This window comes from Apus apus, chromosome 8 (genome assembly GCF_020740795.1).
Source record: "Apus apus isolate bApuApu2 chromosome 8, bApuApu2.pri.cur, whole genome shotgun sequence".
NCBI classification, from domain to species: domain Eukaryota; kingdom Metazoa; phylum Chordata; class Aves; order Apodiformes; family Apodidae; genus Apus; species Apus apus.
The window spans coordinates 6,816,552-6,831,398 of record NC_067289.1 but is presented as its reverse complement, the minus strand read 5'-3'; the positions used below and the strand labels follow the sequence as shown (position 1 = coordinate 6,831,398).

At 36.6% G+C, this 14,847-nt stretch overlaps 1 protein-coding gene across 4 annotated transcripts in view; it reads right to left on the bottom strand.

Annotated features, from left to right (window-relative positions):
- The window catches only part of CLSTN2 (calsyntenin 2), a 531,406-nt gene that overhangs the window by 29,141 nt on the left and 487,418 nt on the right, over positions 1-14,847 (bottom strand). For all 4 annotated transcript variants that reach the window (XM_051627052.1, XM_051627055.1, XM_051627053.1 and 1 more), the window contains one exon: positions 6,230-6,392. In XM_051627052.1, the coding sequence (XP_051483012.1) occupies positions 6,230-6,392 (163 nt within the window). The remainder of the gene's footprint in view (positions 1-6,229; positions 6,393-14,847) is intronic.

Here is a 14,847-nt window from a genome sequence, read left to right as displayed (position 1 = left end):
GCTGTACTAACCAAAGCATCAGTACTGATCTTGAGCATCACACTATGTTGAACTTTGCCTAGGTGGTCTTGCATCAATTTGTTTGCTTGTATCCCTCCATAGAGGCCTCAGGTTGTCACCTCCAAGTTGTGATCCACTGGTGTCAGAATGCACAGCAGAGGATGGTCTTTATCTATTGAATATTTTAATTCCATTTTAGTAATTTTAATATTTTAATATTTTAATTTCCTACTATGGTTGGGTGCTACACGCTGCTGCTGCTACACTGCCCAAACTGTATTTGCCTCTCAGTGATCTGATTCTTCTCCAACTTTAAACTCTTACCATTATTTTTGCCTTGAACAGTAAGTCAGTTCTCAGCAACTTTGTGATCAATATGTCAGCAGTTGGACTCTATGCAAATATTAGTCTCCAGCCTAGGTTATGGAAACTGAAAAATGACAGGAGAATACAAAAGAAAAAAGCATATAAAACAGAAATTACTCAGAAGACAGGAATTACAACAGCCTTCTGCTATCTCCACAATAACAAAGTTTGCCTGACGACAGGTCTCTCCTAAAGACCTTCCCCTACACCATGTGGCCAGTGCAACTACACTGTGAAGATACAGTGCTCTAGAATGGGTGGCATTATGAGAAATAAATGATAAGCTACAATATAACCTTGTGACAAGTCATTATCTTCTGTCACTACTTTCCTGACAGAACTTTGGGAATGATACATAAAGAAACAACCCATTTTGGGAGGGAAAGAGTATGAACTCAAGACATTACATTTTCAGAGAAACCTGGAGGAAGCCTGTTTGAAGCATTTGGTACAAAAGATGATTAGACTATGAAATCATGTAACTTGCTCCCTTTGCCACAGAATGTTTAGCAATACAGGGATCAGTGTGAACCTATAAACCTTGGTTTAATAGAAGAAATTTCTCACTCTGTACAAGGGTCCATTTGCTATGTCCTCAGATAGACTGATTAAAAATAATGAACTTAGATGAGAACTTACTAGGGTAAGGTCCTGGAAAGTGCAGCTCTAGGGTAAGTTAACCTTAATTTTTTCATATTGTTTAGGATAATGAAACAGGATTGCAGGGAACTGTGTTCCCTCTGGACTGTCTGGAAGGCTCTCTAGAATCTTGAGATGGAAGGGAAAAGCTAGAGTATTTTTATTGCTAGAGAAGAAGAGAAATAGAAATGGGAACTGAATCTGAGCCTTGAGGAGCTCTCTCCTACCTCAATGTACCATGTCTTATAACATCCATTCAGGAAGACAGGGGTTCAGAGACAGTGCCAGGGTCACACTTCCCACATGTTCTCTTTGGTCTCTCTTTTGTTCTAGGAAGCACATGTAGAAGCAAGACAATTTTATCCTCTAGGTACCCATGAGAAATGGTAGATTTGCCTCAAAATTTCTTTCACCATTAGAGACAGAACAGGATTTTGTACTTAAATAACCACGCCTAAATCCAAATCACACCCTTCACAATCATCTAGGAGACCACTGATGTGAACATAAAAGGCCTTTTAAATAAGTTAAAATTAGGTTATAGCCTTAACCCTAAATATCTGCAGAGAAAACTGTCTAACTTTACCAGGGTACATAAGGCCTAATTTCAGGAACAGCTGTACCAGCACTCCAAACTCTTCCTTTCCACCCTCAGTTCACTAAGAGTCTAGTTTGCTCAGCTCTGCAGTCAGTATTCCCCTTCTCCAGGCCTAGTGTCCCTGAAATCACAGCTAAGAAGGAAGTTAGGATTTACTTGCATTCTGTTGGAGATAGGCTGCAACTGGTTAAGTTTCTGTCCCCTGCTGTCACTGCTCCTGGGTCACACGTAACTGAATCAACACAAACAGTTCAGCCTACATAATAACTCCCACCCTCAAATAAGCTAGCGCATGGAAACTACAGCAGTTTTAAACATGAACTACATAAAATAAAAACCTCCATACCAACCATTGCAATAGTACCTTATATCAGTGAGGTAGCTCTGCTTAGATCTTCCCTTTAATGAGCTCCCTGAAGAAAGAACCAGGATTTTTAACTTAAAAAGAGAGATTATAATAGAGTAAGGTCCAGAATAACTAATTTTAAGTAGAGAAAATTCATATTAGTTACGCTAGAATAAAACTTAAATAAGATTATATATATTTTTAATACAACTTCTCTCACGCCCAATGTGCCATTAAAGCTGGAAACTATTCCCAGGCTTGGCTTTAGGTAATTGAGTGACTTCCTGGATTGCAGGCACTTTAGCCAGTGCCTCACAGGCTCTGGAAGGGTTTTCTTCCATCACCTTTAAAGCCTGTCTCTCTGCTCTTCCAGCCCTCTTCACTCTCTGCTTGTCTCCAGGCTCCTCCCCACATACTGAGACTGTAACTTCTGCCTCCAACACCATCCTGACATTTGACAAGACTCTGTTCTTCAGGAAAAGGCTAATTTGTTCTCCTTTTAGGAGAATCCTAGCACTCAACTCACATACTGCATAAAATTAGGAACAAATAAATCAGGCATACTTTATACACTGCCAAGGCAATGGTAAAAATGTAGGAGAGACTTGGCAATTACAACTGGAACGCTGATGTAAAAAAATAAAAAAAGAAAAAAGGCAAATGGTTTTATGCAAATGGCACTGTCAGTACATTATAGGCTAAAGCTGAAATGTACCATGTAGATGTGAGAGATTGCACATTTGGTTTGTTTTCATGTTAGATTCAGGAGAAGAGCACTGAACTTAAACTGTTTTTATATTTCACTTGAACAGCTGAAGGCAGAAATAAAAGCTAACGTAACTTTTCATAATAGCTGCTATAAACAAGGCTGTAAAGTAAAAAAAAAAAAAAAAGAGTCTGGAATTGAAATATTAATAGTAAATATTAATCTCAAAGAAAAGAATTTTCTTCCTGTGCCTGAGACTCCTGCATGACATAACACCAAGAAAGACAAGAGTTTGAGAAAGATGAGAAGTACAAGCATCATCCTTGCTCAGGATGAGTATCAGTGAGGAAAGGACCAGGGCTGAAAGAGTCACTTGTCTCAAAACCTGGAGGATTCTCAGATTTCTAGAGAACTAGCAGAACAATTGACATTTTCCAGACCAGAACTAAAAATTGTCATATATGAAAGGGTAAATCCTTCACAGCAGGAGTGGATTTTCCTATTAGTGCTAGGAGAGTAAACAACAATTATTTTTATTCTTGATTTTTCACTTTGCCCTCTAAATATACTCTTCCTGCTCCCCACCAGTTCTTAAGCTGCCCCACAGTCATCACACCTTCCTTTTTGCTGTGAGCAAGTCAAAATTGCTGTGGTTAGAAAAAGGAATGTTATTTCTTCTGGTTCATTTTGTTGTCCAAGTTGAGATTGTTTTTCAAATAATTTGACTTTGATAAATGTATATTGTGGACTCAGAGCTATAAAATGGTCTAGTAAAGACAGAAAAAGAAGAGTTGTCCTTTCTGAAGAGGTTAGAGCTTGTATTCTTATTCTGCCAGTGCTTTGATGAAAAGGGAAGGACAAATTCTGAGCAAACCTGAGCTAGAAACTCGTCATATCCTCTCAACAATGAGAGAAAACAATAAGAGAATGGTCTGTAACACCAAAATCACTGCATATTTTTAGTTAAATCATAGATGGTTGTAAAGCATTTTTCTAATGCTTTGAAAACATAAAGGTTTAGAATATTCTTATTTCCCAAAACGTATTATCCTAAGTAAACACAGTAAACAGTTTCAATTAAACTTAAAATTGTTTGATAGATGCACTATTTCTTGAAATATATGGATTTTGAAAATGAACATTTTCAGTGGAATAGATTGGTCTTATGTTGAATAATTGCAATTTGACAGACTGGAAAGGAGTGCTGAATCTTACTAACAAAGGGACTTTCCATACTATCCATATAAAATAGTTTGAGGTGATCTAAACAAACTTATCAAATGATAAGCTTTGCCAAAAACAGTATCGTGAAATCTTGTTTCATATAAGTATTAATAGTTCACCTTTTTGCCTGACACACGGTAGTTTATCAGAATCTTTAGCACACTGTCTCAGCTAAATCTTGACATTTTAATGAGATGGAAAATTTCTTTCAACTTTTGGTGAGCTCCAGTTCTCACACTATTAAAACAGCAATAACATAATCTTGCAGTAAATACTGACAGCAGCAATAGGTAAAATTTCAGGTGTTTCACCAAAAAGGAAGAAGAATCTTATCCTGAATAGTTATTAATTAAGCCATCAAATTATTCAGGCAAAGAAAAAATTCTCTGTAAACAACTGCTACTTTCTATTTGTTTTACAGCTTAAATACTAAACATAGGCTGTGGTCTAAACTTATTGGGAGCCTATATGAAAAGTTTTTTACCTTAATCCTGTCTCTTAACAATTTGAGATAAAGAGACAAAGATGCAAATATTATTCTTATTCAGCTGTCTTGGAGGTAGATGAAACCTGCAGATGCAGCACTGTGCCAAAACTGACATAGCTTTTGCTTCTACAGGGCATGTTCCATGGATAAAGTTACTACTCCACAGTTCTCAAAACCTGGCACCTGCATAATGATTAATGTGAGATTGAGGTGAAGGCTGAGGGGACTGGATTCCCACCAATGCTGAGGCTTGTAGGAAAAAAACCAAACCACAAAACCCTAAAGATTGCTACTAGAGAGTGATAAAATCACAATGTATGAATGAAAGAAGCTAAGGGGTAGAAGTAATACAAATAATGCACAAAAATATTTATGTAGACCTATGTAGAAGAACCTCAAAATAATAATGAAGTAAGGGATTAAAATAAGATTTCTTTAGCACAGCTTCCAAGAAATCCTGATTTCTCAGAAGGCAATAAATACACAATCATTATTCACAGTCCCCGTGGCATTTGCTCAAGTCTGGAAAGAACTGAATTTACTCCATTCAGGAATTACATCTGCATTTTTTCACTCTGGAACTAAAACTGCAGCTATTCCTCCCAGTAAACTACCAGCTAAACTGAAGTTCTGATTTCTGAAGAGTTTGGGTATTTCACAATGTAGTTTTAGCTTAAAAGGACTAACATTCCCTTAGAGTAAAATGTATTCTGTTAAATATGTCTTTAATGAAAAATTCTGATACACCTGAAGATCATCCTACAGAGATGGAAGCCTGCACATGCAAATACCAGTTAGACAAGAATCAGTCTATACTTTTACAAAGATTAGTGTCCTGCTGATTAGCTAGCTATCAGAACACCTATCTCAGTAATCAAGATTCAAAACTTATCAATCTTGTTTTTACAAGTAGTGTGGTTTTATTTGCATGTTGTCATCAAAGTAAATACTGGATTTTTACCCCAACATGTTTATAATCTAACAGCTGGATTTGCTTCTAATACTAATTACACTGAACAGCTCTGCCATGCTCAAATGTCTAATTTCTGCAGAGATTAAAATTGGCAATCAAGGTAATAAAAGAGAAAGTGAGAAAACATGACAGAGTGGGGAAGAAACACAATCTGTGTTAAAACATTTTTTCCTATTTATACAGTTTGTTTGACACGTGCTTTGTGTTAAGTGAAAACAAGACAATGCATAAATAGAAAATAAACATGGAATGGTAATGAAGAGAACTTGCATGAGCAGATGAGGAGGAAAGAGGACTACGTGAGAGGTGTAAGGCAAACAGAAACAGTGGCATAAGGACCAGAAAAAAGAATGAGGAGAGCAGGATCACAAAGTGTAGAAAACATTCAAGTACAGCTCTGACTTTAGTTTTTTATTTACCCTGACCTTTACATCTATTCTAAAACAGGGTGAATTGATTAAATTGGTATAATTACTGGTGATACACTTGCAAAGTCATGAGCACAGGATCAGGCCATGAGTTGATCAGGCCAAGAAATTTGAGGCAGAAACTGAAAGTAAAGAGCATGAGTTTTTTAGAGTAATGTTTAGATAGCTTGTCTAAAGCTAGAGAATAAGGGAAACAAAAGAAGCGAAGACAAAAGATAAAGACAATCTTTCACATCAAATACACAAACTGTATTCAGCACTTCTTTAGATGATGGAAACGCAAAGCTTGTCAACATCCCGTCCATTTTATCCTTGGACTTATTAATTATTAGCTTTGGATTTACTTCTTATTTTATACCATCAACCTTTCAGTAATTAATTTCCTATGCAACCAGCAAGACAAGTAAGATTGTTTTGGTCTGAATTCATAATTCTACTCTCTAGTATTTGCTGTCATTTTACCTTGCCAACAAGCTCCAACTGTCAGCTGCATGGCTATGTGGGACGGGTGGATGGGCCAGTCGTTGGTCACCAGGTAAGGGTCATAGGTTGTTCCATCCATGTATAATGTAACAACAGGAAACTCAACATTGACAACATAGTAATGCCATTCTTTATCGCAAATCTGGAAGACAGAACACAAGAGAAAAACATTAAATAGCATTTATTGTCAGGTGACTCATTTTTACATCCCAAAATTTTTAAAAATTGCATTGTTTCTAGATAGAAATCATAGAAAAAAATAACATTATTGCAATTCATATATGACTAATTAATGAAAGTTAAGACAATCTTGATAGATACTTCTGGTATACTTGCAGAATATTTTTGATAAATAGAGGCATCCTAAAACACACTCTTTAAAAACAAGAGATGGATAAAATAGACCAGTCAGACAATTTGGTATTCGCTCTGTATTTTCACATTTGTAATACATAATACTAATTTCTTTAAGTATATATCAACTTTTGAGAATACAAAACTATAGGTAAGAGATACATAATTGGGATGTGTCAGCAAAGTTCCTGGGGATCTCTATGAGCTTCAAATTAAGGAAATATATAGCACTTAGTCACTAGATGGATTAATTATTATCAATTATTTGATTCAATTGTTGCTATTAACTTACTGTATTTGTTCTTAGAACGTTCTTTGCAATGCATCAGGACCTCCACACTGCTAGAAGGACTTCTGTTTTGCTCTGTATACACAGTTGGACAAACAGTTTATATGCCTACCTGATTTGGTCAAGAAACTCAAATCCCATGCTCATTTTTTTGGCCTTGAACTTTTTGCCAGATAGTTGGCAAAATGAGGACCTACACGGTTTCACTGATACACATCAGCATTGAAAAGCAAGAGCCACTGTTACAACACACTTTGAAGATGACACTATTAGTGTCATATCTCATGAATTTCTGAGCTGGACCACCAGGGATTACTGCAAGATGGTCAAATTTGGGTTTAGTTCAGAAACGTCCAGCTACATGAACCAGTGCCCCTGAAGTGTGTAAATATCAATGCCTGCCCAATTATTTTTTTTCTTTTGTTGTATCTCAGATTTAAAAGTTCACAGGAATAAATCACAGCAAATCGGTAGGAGGGGTGGGCTGTTTTTAGAAAGAAAGCAATAGCTACAATCATGCTACTTGCAGTTCTGCAGAGATAGTTGTTTTGATATATTAAGAAATGGAAGTGCTTGAACGCAGATATCCTTGCTGTTTCATACAGGCAAGCAGAAAAGTGATGGTTAAACAGTGCTTTGTCCTTGGCCAGGTTAAGTGCTATCTGCTGCACTATCTGCCCTTTAAAAGCAAAAGCTAATGTTTTGTTGCTGAAGACATTTCAACAGGAACTTAATCACTTCCATTTCAAATGGATACATTTATTACTGCAGACATCATAGCTCCACAGCAAGAGATAAATGCAGCAAGGGGCTGCTAGAGCCTTCCTTTTGTAAGCAGTAGACTGCACAAATGATTTCTGAAGGTTAAATGAACTGAAACCAAAATTGAAAGCAAATAAATTGGAAGACTGAAAACTTTATTGAACAAACAACAATCACAAATAGTATTATTCAGTCCTCCCTTCCAAGGAAAACCAGCTTGCCAAGTTTCCTGACCTAAGCAGCAGACTGCAAAATGCATCACAGCCACATTTGAAATAACCGCGTGCCCGAGACTGAGAGTCCTTGCATGACAAAAACTACAGGCCTCAATACCTGACACGTTTCAGAGAACTGATTTAAAAACCCAACCTGTACCACTTGGGATACCCCAAGTGCTATTAAATGAGTGAGCAGTCCTCCTCATATTTAAGCAAAGGAAGAGCACTTTAATAAAGCAAACACAAACATTTTGGTACATCGTATCCACAGAGCACGATAATGGGTAGCTAGGCCGGTTACTGTATTGCCTGACCAACAAGGCAGTTACATTTTTCAAAGAAAATGCTTTCTGGAAAGTCAAGATCACATACATTCCTTTATTTTTTTCTGGTAAATTTTGAAACATAAGTATAGACACCTTGGTGAAGTCAAACCATCAACTGCACACTTTTCCTTCAATTTCATCACTTTAACACATCAGGCTTTATTTTAAAGGGAATTTAGCCACTTCAAGTCCCAGCTTGGTGCTTCCTGAGATTTCAAGAGCACTCAAGTTGGTCAGGTGCTTAATTGCCATGCAATTTCAATACAGCTTAGGTACACACACTCATGTATATTCCACCAAAAGATCATTAAATATCTGTACTGGGTCCCATTGAAAATACAAGTAGTCTACAAGAACACAATAAAATTATTTTAAAACTCTTAATACACCCCAGTCACTCAGCAGCAGGTAGTATTTCATGCCTGGCCATTTCAAAGGAAACAAAATAATGAAACAAATATTTGTGAAGTGTAATTTGTTATTCTGTCATTTCAGACACCTTCTTCACCTTCTTAACATAGAAAGCCTTTTTTTTTTTCCCCCTCCATGCATTACACAGTGGCAATGGAATGTAATGTGATTGCAGGGAAGCCATAAAAATTAAATTATAGAATATACTAGTTTGGAAAATAAAGACATTTTCATCATCTCAAGTAAGAGCTTTATTTTTAAAAATCTCATTTATATAGCTATCCTAATGAAAAAAAGTTACAAATGAGTAGGCTTGGATTTCAAAGATTTCTGGATGATTAGGTTGGTCTAATCACTCTATCATGTCAGCCTGCCTCTAAAATGTATTAATCAAATCATAGTGAATTAACTAGCTTGAGATCTTAGTGCTGATTACAAGCCATTGCATTGGAATATGCTTTTATGAAACAGATACAAACAGTACAAATCTTCTGAAGTAAGTTTCCCAAGACATTAGAGCACTTAACTTAGCATCTTCTGTTGAAAAATGTCAGATTTTTCTGTTTTCTATTGCAATGTTTAAGAAAGGACTGAAACCAAAGTACTTTGATCTAAGAAGCACAAATGCTTAGAAACAGACTTTGTTGGTCTGCAGAATGTCTCTTTTTATGGCTTTGTACCAAAGGGCCAGGCATGCACACAGAACATGCACTTTGCAGCTTACACTTTTGTCTCTGGGGCATGCTAGTGAAACATGGAACATTCACCTGTTTGGCTGGATACACAGAGAGAACTTGTACCTCAAGATGTGTCCCAGTGCCTCAGTTCAACATGGAAGAGCCAGACCAGACTGGCAGCCCCCTGACTGCCTTCCTGCAAGTCCCTGAAGTAACGTTCAGCAGAGCACTGAGCTTCACCACACAAGAATCTCTGTGCACCCTGTCAATGCTACTGAGTCTGTACTTTTGAGTCTTTCCCTTTGGAGCTGAGAAAGCAGATACTACTTCCATCCTTCTGGTTTCTGTGATGCTGCTGAGGTAGTGTTCTCAGAATATACTCACATCCACAGAAAAAAACATCCATGAAAAAAAAACAGTAGGAAGAAAGAAGAAAAGCCAGGAAAGCTCTCTACTTACTATAAGTAGCACTACTTGGCACAGGTGTGAGACACAACCCCTTTCTTTCTGCCTAAGTGGTCTGAACAGTTATTTTCTAGGTTTGTTTGAAGAAAGCAACTTAATCCAGCTCTAAAAATCAGAACATGCCACTCTATTCACTACTTGAGGCCTTCTGCAGTCAACCAACCAACACCTCCCTCCCCTTACTCAGCATTTTACCACATCTAAAATACTGTGCCTCATTTTGGGCACCTGAATACAAGAAATACTTAGATAAACTGAAGTGAATTCAGTGGAACAAAAACGGCCAGCTCTTGCCACATGAAAAGAGGCTGAGGGAACTAGGCTTGTTTAGCCTGGAGTGGGCCAGCATTAGGGGGACAGTAACAGCAGCTTTCCTGTGCCTAGGGAGCAGCTACCAGGATGACAGAGACTGGGTTTTCAAAGTGGGGCATCCTGTGACAAAGAGACAATGGACATGAATTGAAACAAGACAGGTTCAGACTGGATATAAAGGAAACTTTCATTACACCATGTGGACAGTCAGGCAGTGGAGCAGGCTGCCCAGACAGGTTGCGGGTCCATGTAGATGTTCTATATTTATACCAGCTGTGATGAGAAATAAAAAACTGGAGTCTAGAGAATAAAATCTGTGCATTAACTTCAGAATGACAACTCCTGGCTACTCCAATGGACTACACAAAGTACACACTCAAGTCTGGAGGTGTTTGTAACTACATGATTGCAAGTTCTTTCGTAAATTACCTTCATGGTTTTGGAAAAGCTGTACCTTGGTGGAGGCTGAACAAATTCTGGCTAAGCATGGCCTCTTTGAAAACTTGCTGTGCCCTATTCCACAGACATTGTCACTTGTTTGTTCCACTTCATTACCTACTGCCAGCTTTACAATCCTTCTCTTAATTGCTGACAACTAATGTGGCCTGAGGGCCCCACAAGAGTAAGAACAGAACTGCTTTGCAAAACAGATTTTTGAAAATCCCTTTTTAGAAATAAACAACTCCAAATCCTAGATTCTCTGTGGAAAAAAATCCCAAATTATTTGTTTTAATCAGGCACTGAATTTCAATGTAAACTTACTTAAGACATAAAAGGAAAACAAAATAAAAACCCTCACGAAACAAAGAGGTGAAGTACAAACTGTAACAATTCCATTTTGAAATGCTAAATTGTTCTTTTTAGACTTTTCCTTCACTGGCATTTGGCTAGTATCAGCAGGGTGGTAAACACTTGGAGTGAAGCTAAATTACCTGTTCTGAAAGAATTTTATTTTTCAAGTATTTGAAAGAAGTAATAGAGGAATTTATCCACTCAGTATCTCCCTCATTCTTACATCTCTCTGATATCCTGTGTGTCTTTCAAGTGTTGTTTTTCCAGTACTTCTATTATTATTTTCACTTACTCGGAGTTTTAGCATTTTATCTTTTCACCTACAACATTTAATCTATTATTGCACTTTAAATATCAAACCAATAAATTCAGTACCATTAGAGCTTTAAAAATTATTATTTATTTTTATAATTCTGGTCAATTCCCTTTTCTGTTTTGTTTTTGTTAAAACATTTTGCTAACAAACCAGTCAGCTGACTGGGTCACATTCTTTCACTAACTTCTGCAAATTGGGCTTAATTCAGAAATACACAGAACTTGCAGAGGTGTCCAGATCTCCTCTGCTCTTTTCCTCTTATGGAAACATTCCAAGCATGTTTTTCATTAAACAATAATGTCAAATTAATTCACTCACTTCTGCAATTGAATTCTTATCAAAAGAGGTGACTTAAACTGAAAGAAGAATGTGTGCCTTTCTTTGTTCAACCAGACTTTACAGAATATAAACCATCCTGCCTGAACTGATGTGCATCTGCTGGAATGTCACTCCAGGATGTACTGGTCTTTGCAGAGCTGTAACGCTTTATAAGACCACAGAGCACTTCAGTAGCAATCTCTTCTTCACTGCAGTTGAATCCTCTGTCTTCTCAATAAATCTGTTTTCCACTGTTTGGTATTGTTTCAGTATATAAAATATTTAGGTCACTCTATAATCAAAACTGTAGGGGAGAAGGCTATTATAGTCATTTATAGAAAAATGGGATCATTAGGGAAAGCAGAACCACGTTCACACCGGGATTACAATACTCCAGCAGCTAGAATACTAAATACCTCTGTTTGCAAGGTCAGGAGTACATTTGGGATTCTAAATTGCATATTTTCATATAGTAGTATAATAGAAAATGAGTCATGCTAAGTGTGCTACTCTTTCTGTACAAAAATGTCCTCTGCAATAGTTATGCATGTCTAGGAAAATGCAAAGTCTACAAAATGTGAAGACGACACCGATTCCACTAATAAAGAGTTGCAGTGCATCACATCTTCATTAAGAAGGTGAATTGTCATTACACTTACTAATTAGAAGTTATTATTGTTAATCTTTGTTATGCCTTTATTAACAGCAACACCTTCTATTTGGATCTACATTTACTATATTTATAAAACTACAAGTCCTTCAGCAAGCAAACCATTTACCCCAAATGCTTTGTGTGCTCCTGTAAGAACAGGTACAGAGCTTATACACAAAACTGAATAATGCAGAAGGTTCCTTATTTGCAAGCACATCTGGACAGAGCTGATGGAGGTTGTCACTGTGAAAACTTTGTAAACATGCAGAGACAACCCAGGCTCTCCATTTTTATCTCACTTCACTAAAGAAGGCAACAAATGCAGGGAATCTCCCTTTGATCTTATGCTTAAAGGCACTAGCATTACCCACTGGGTTACAGCACGCAGATCAAACCCTCTGCCCTGTTCTGAAAGCAGCCATGTGCTTTATAAACTTGCAGTTGATATTTGGAGGGCGACAGGGATATTTTTTTGAATTTAAAAAAATACCACGATTTTCTTTCTGTCTCCAAAATAAACCTCTCTGAAAAAGCTTTGTAAAAATTTACAATGTTGGCATTGTTCTTTTCTTAGTGGTGACACTAAATAGACACTTAAATGGCCCCAAATATTTTGATATATCAAAATATTTTTATTATGTGCCTTTGATGTGTTTCTGTAGCATGGAGAGAAAGCACTGTACTGGGTCCAACAAGGAACTCAAAGCCAACAGCCTTAAAGATTCTGAAGGACAGGTTAACTACACCTTTAATATAGACTTAAAGAATAGTGCCACTTAAAGAAAGTGAGCCTGAAAAAGAGATTAATTTGGAGCACTTTGGCAGTGGCCTTGAAGCGGAAAAGTTGCATATATTTCCAATTTTTAAAAGAAAAAAAGTTGCATATTTATATATGCAAAAGGAAAGTAAACCTTCTTAAGGGTTTTAGGCAGTCTAGTCATTATGCATAAGATTGATGAGTTTTGCATGATGGCAAAGCAAAGGTGAGCACAGAAAAGGCTTTCTCCTGTCCCATTCTGGGGGTTTATAACTGTTGTCTCTGATGAATGTGAATTTGAAAGATGTTGAATGAGCTTTTATCTGTTACCTTAGAAAGTAATTTTGTTTCTTAATTGTTTTCCTACTGTCAGTTCTCATCTACAGACTTTTACAATTAAAACAAAAAGAAAAGAATATACCTTAGGGCACTGATTTTTCTCTAACTCTGTTGCTTTGATTTCTTCTAATAAAACTTTGCCTTAAATTGTAGTAGTTGAGCTACCTGCAAAAGCTGATAAAGTGATATAGGGAAATAAGTTACACAGTTGACTTTTTATCTCTTTTTCCCATTATCTATAAGCATCTTATGATTTGTGTTTTGTTGTGTTTTTTTAATTATCCCATCACCACCAAAGAACAAAAGCTATACCACTGAAAATGTCCTAGTGTAGACTGCCAATGTGTACTCTAGTGTGCAGATGCTCAGGATGTGCTTACTTTATTGGTTAGCTTTATGCAGGCTGTAGAGTAAAAATTTACAAATATGCACTTCCAATTGACTTTGTGCTACAAAATAACTTAACACAATATTAGCTTTGTGGAAGAGCTATTGAAAACAAACAAAAACAAAGTGCAAACACAGACTAATCAAATTCAGCCAGTAATATAAATTATGTCTTGTAGTCCCTAAATATCTCCAACTCTAAAATATTTATATTATGCACTGTGCTTTTAAAAAAACAAATCTTTGAGTTTTCCTTTCTACATTTATCCTTTAGAAGCTCCCTCACATGACAGTTGTTTTTTTTTCCCTGTTTGTAAAATCAATCAAATGCCTCTGAAGTGGCAATAGGTATGTAGTAATTAAGGCAGGCTGGAAGAAAAATACACTGTATATGGGAAAAGAAGGAATCAATATGTTCTCACCAGTTAAATTAACAGATGATACATTGAAAGGCATCATCACAATCTACAAACATATATTTGCTGTATCTTAAAAAACAAGTATTTAAATATAAACTCTTCTGTACAACATATTGATTTTCTCATGTTCCTTGCCTAAGTAAATACTATATGCAAATAAGTACATACCTAATCACATTCTTTCCAGACCAATGTTTTCAACTGTTTACTCACTGTCCAGTCCATGTGGTTTTTTTTGTTTCATGTTTATACAATTTAAACTTTTACTTTCCCTTAAAAAAAACAATTTTTCACAGACTGTTTAGGAAACAGCCCTAAGATTTGTTTGATGTTCTTAAGAAAATAGATGTAGAACAAGTTATTAGAATACCTTGAGTTCTGATATTTATTATGTAGTATGGTTCACCTAGTAAGTCAAGCAGGAGTGTGGATGTCCATTAAACAATTGAGAAAATGTGGTGAGGGAAGTACCGTCTTTTAACTTTTTTTCTTGAGAAATACCCCAAGAATACCAATTTGTCCAGAACTAATTCCTGAAAATACATCTATATAGCGTGCTTGCCGAGCATACCTCTTTATAGCTGCTGATGTTCCCATGGGAAGTGCCTTGTTGCATTTTATCAGAAATGCCTATTTCCCTCACAGTAACAAATAAAAGCAAGCCCTTCTCTCTTTCCTCCACCCTTTCCCCTACACGTACACTCAAATAAATGTAGAAGAGCAAGCACCTAGGAGAGCTGATTCTGTATTAGTACCAGACTTAGAGATGTAAGAAACGTTTTGATCTATGATTTTTCTGATAT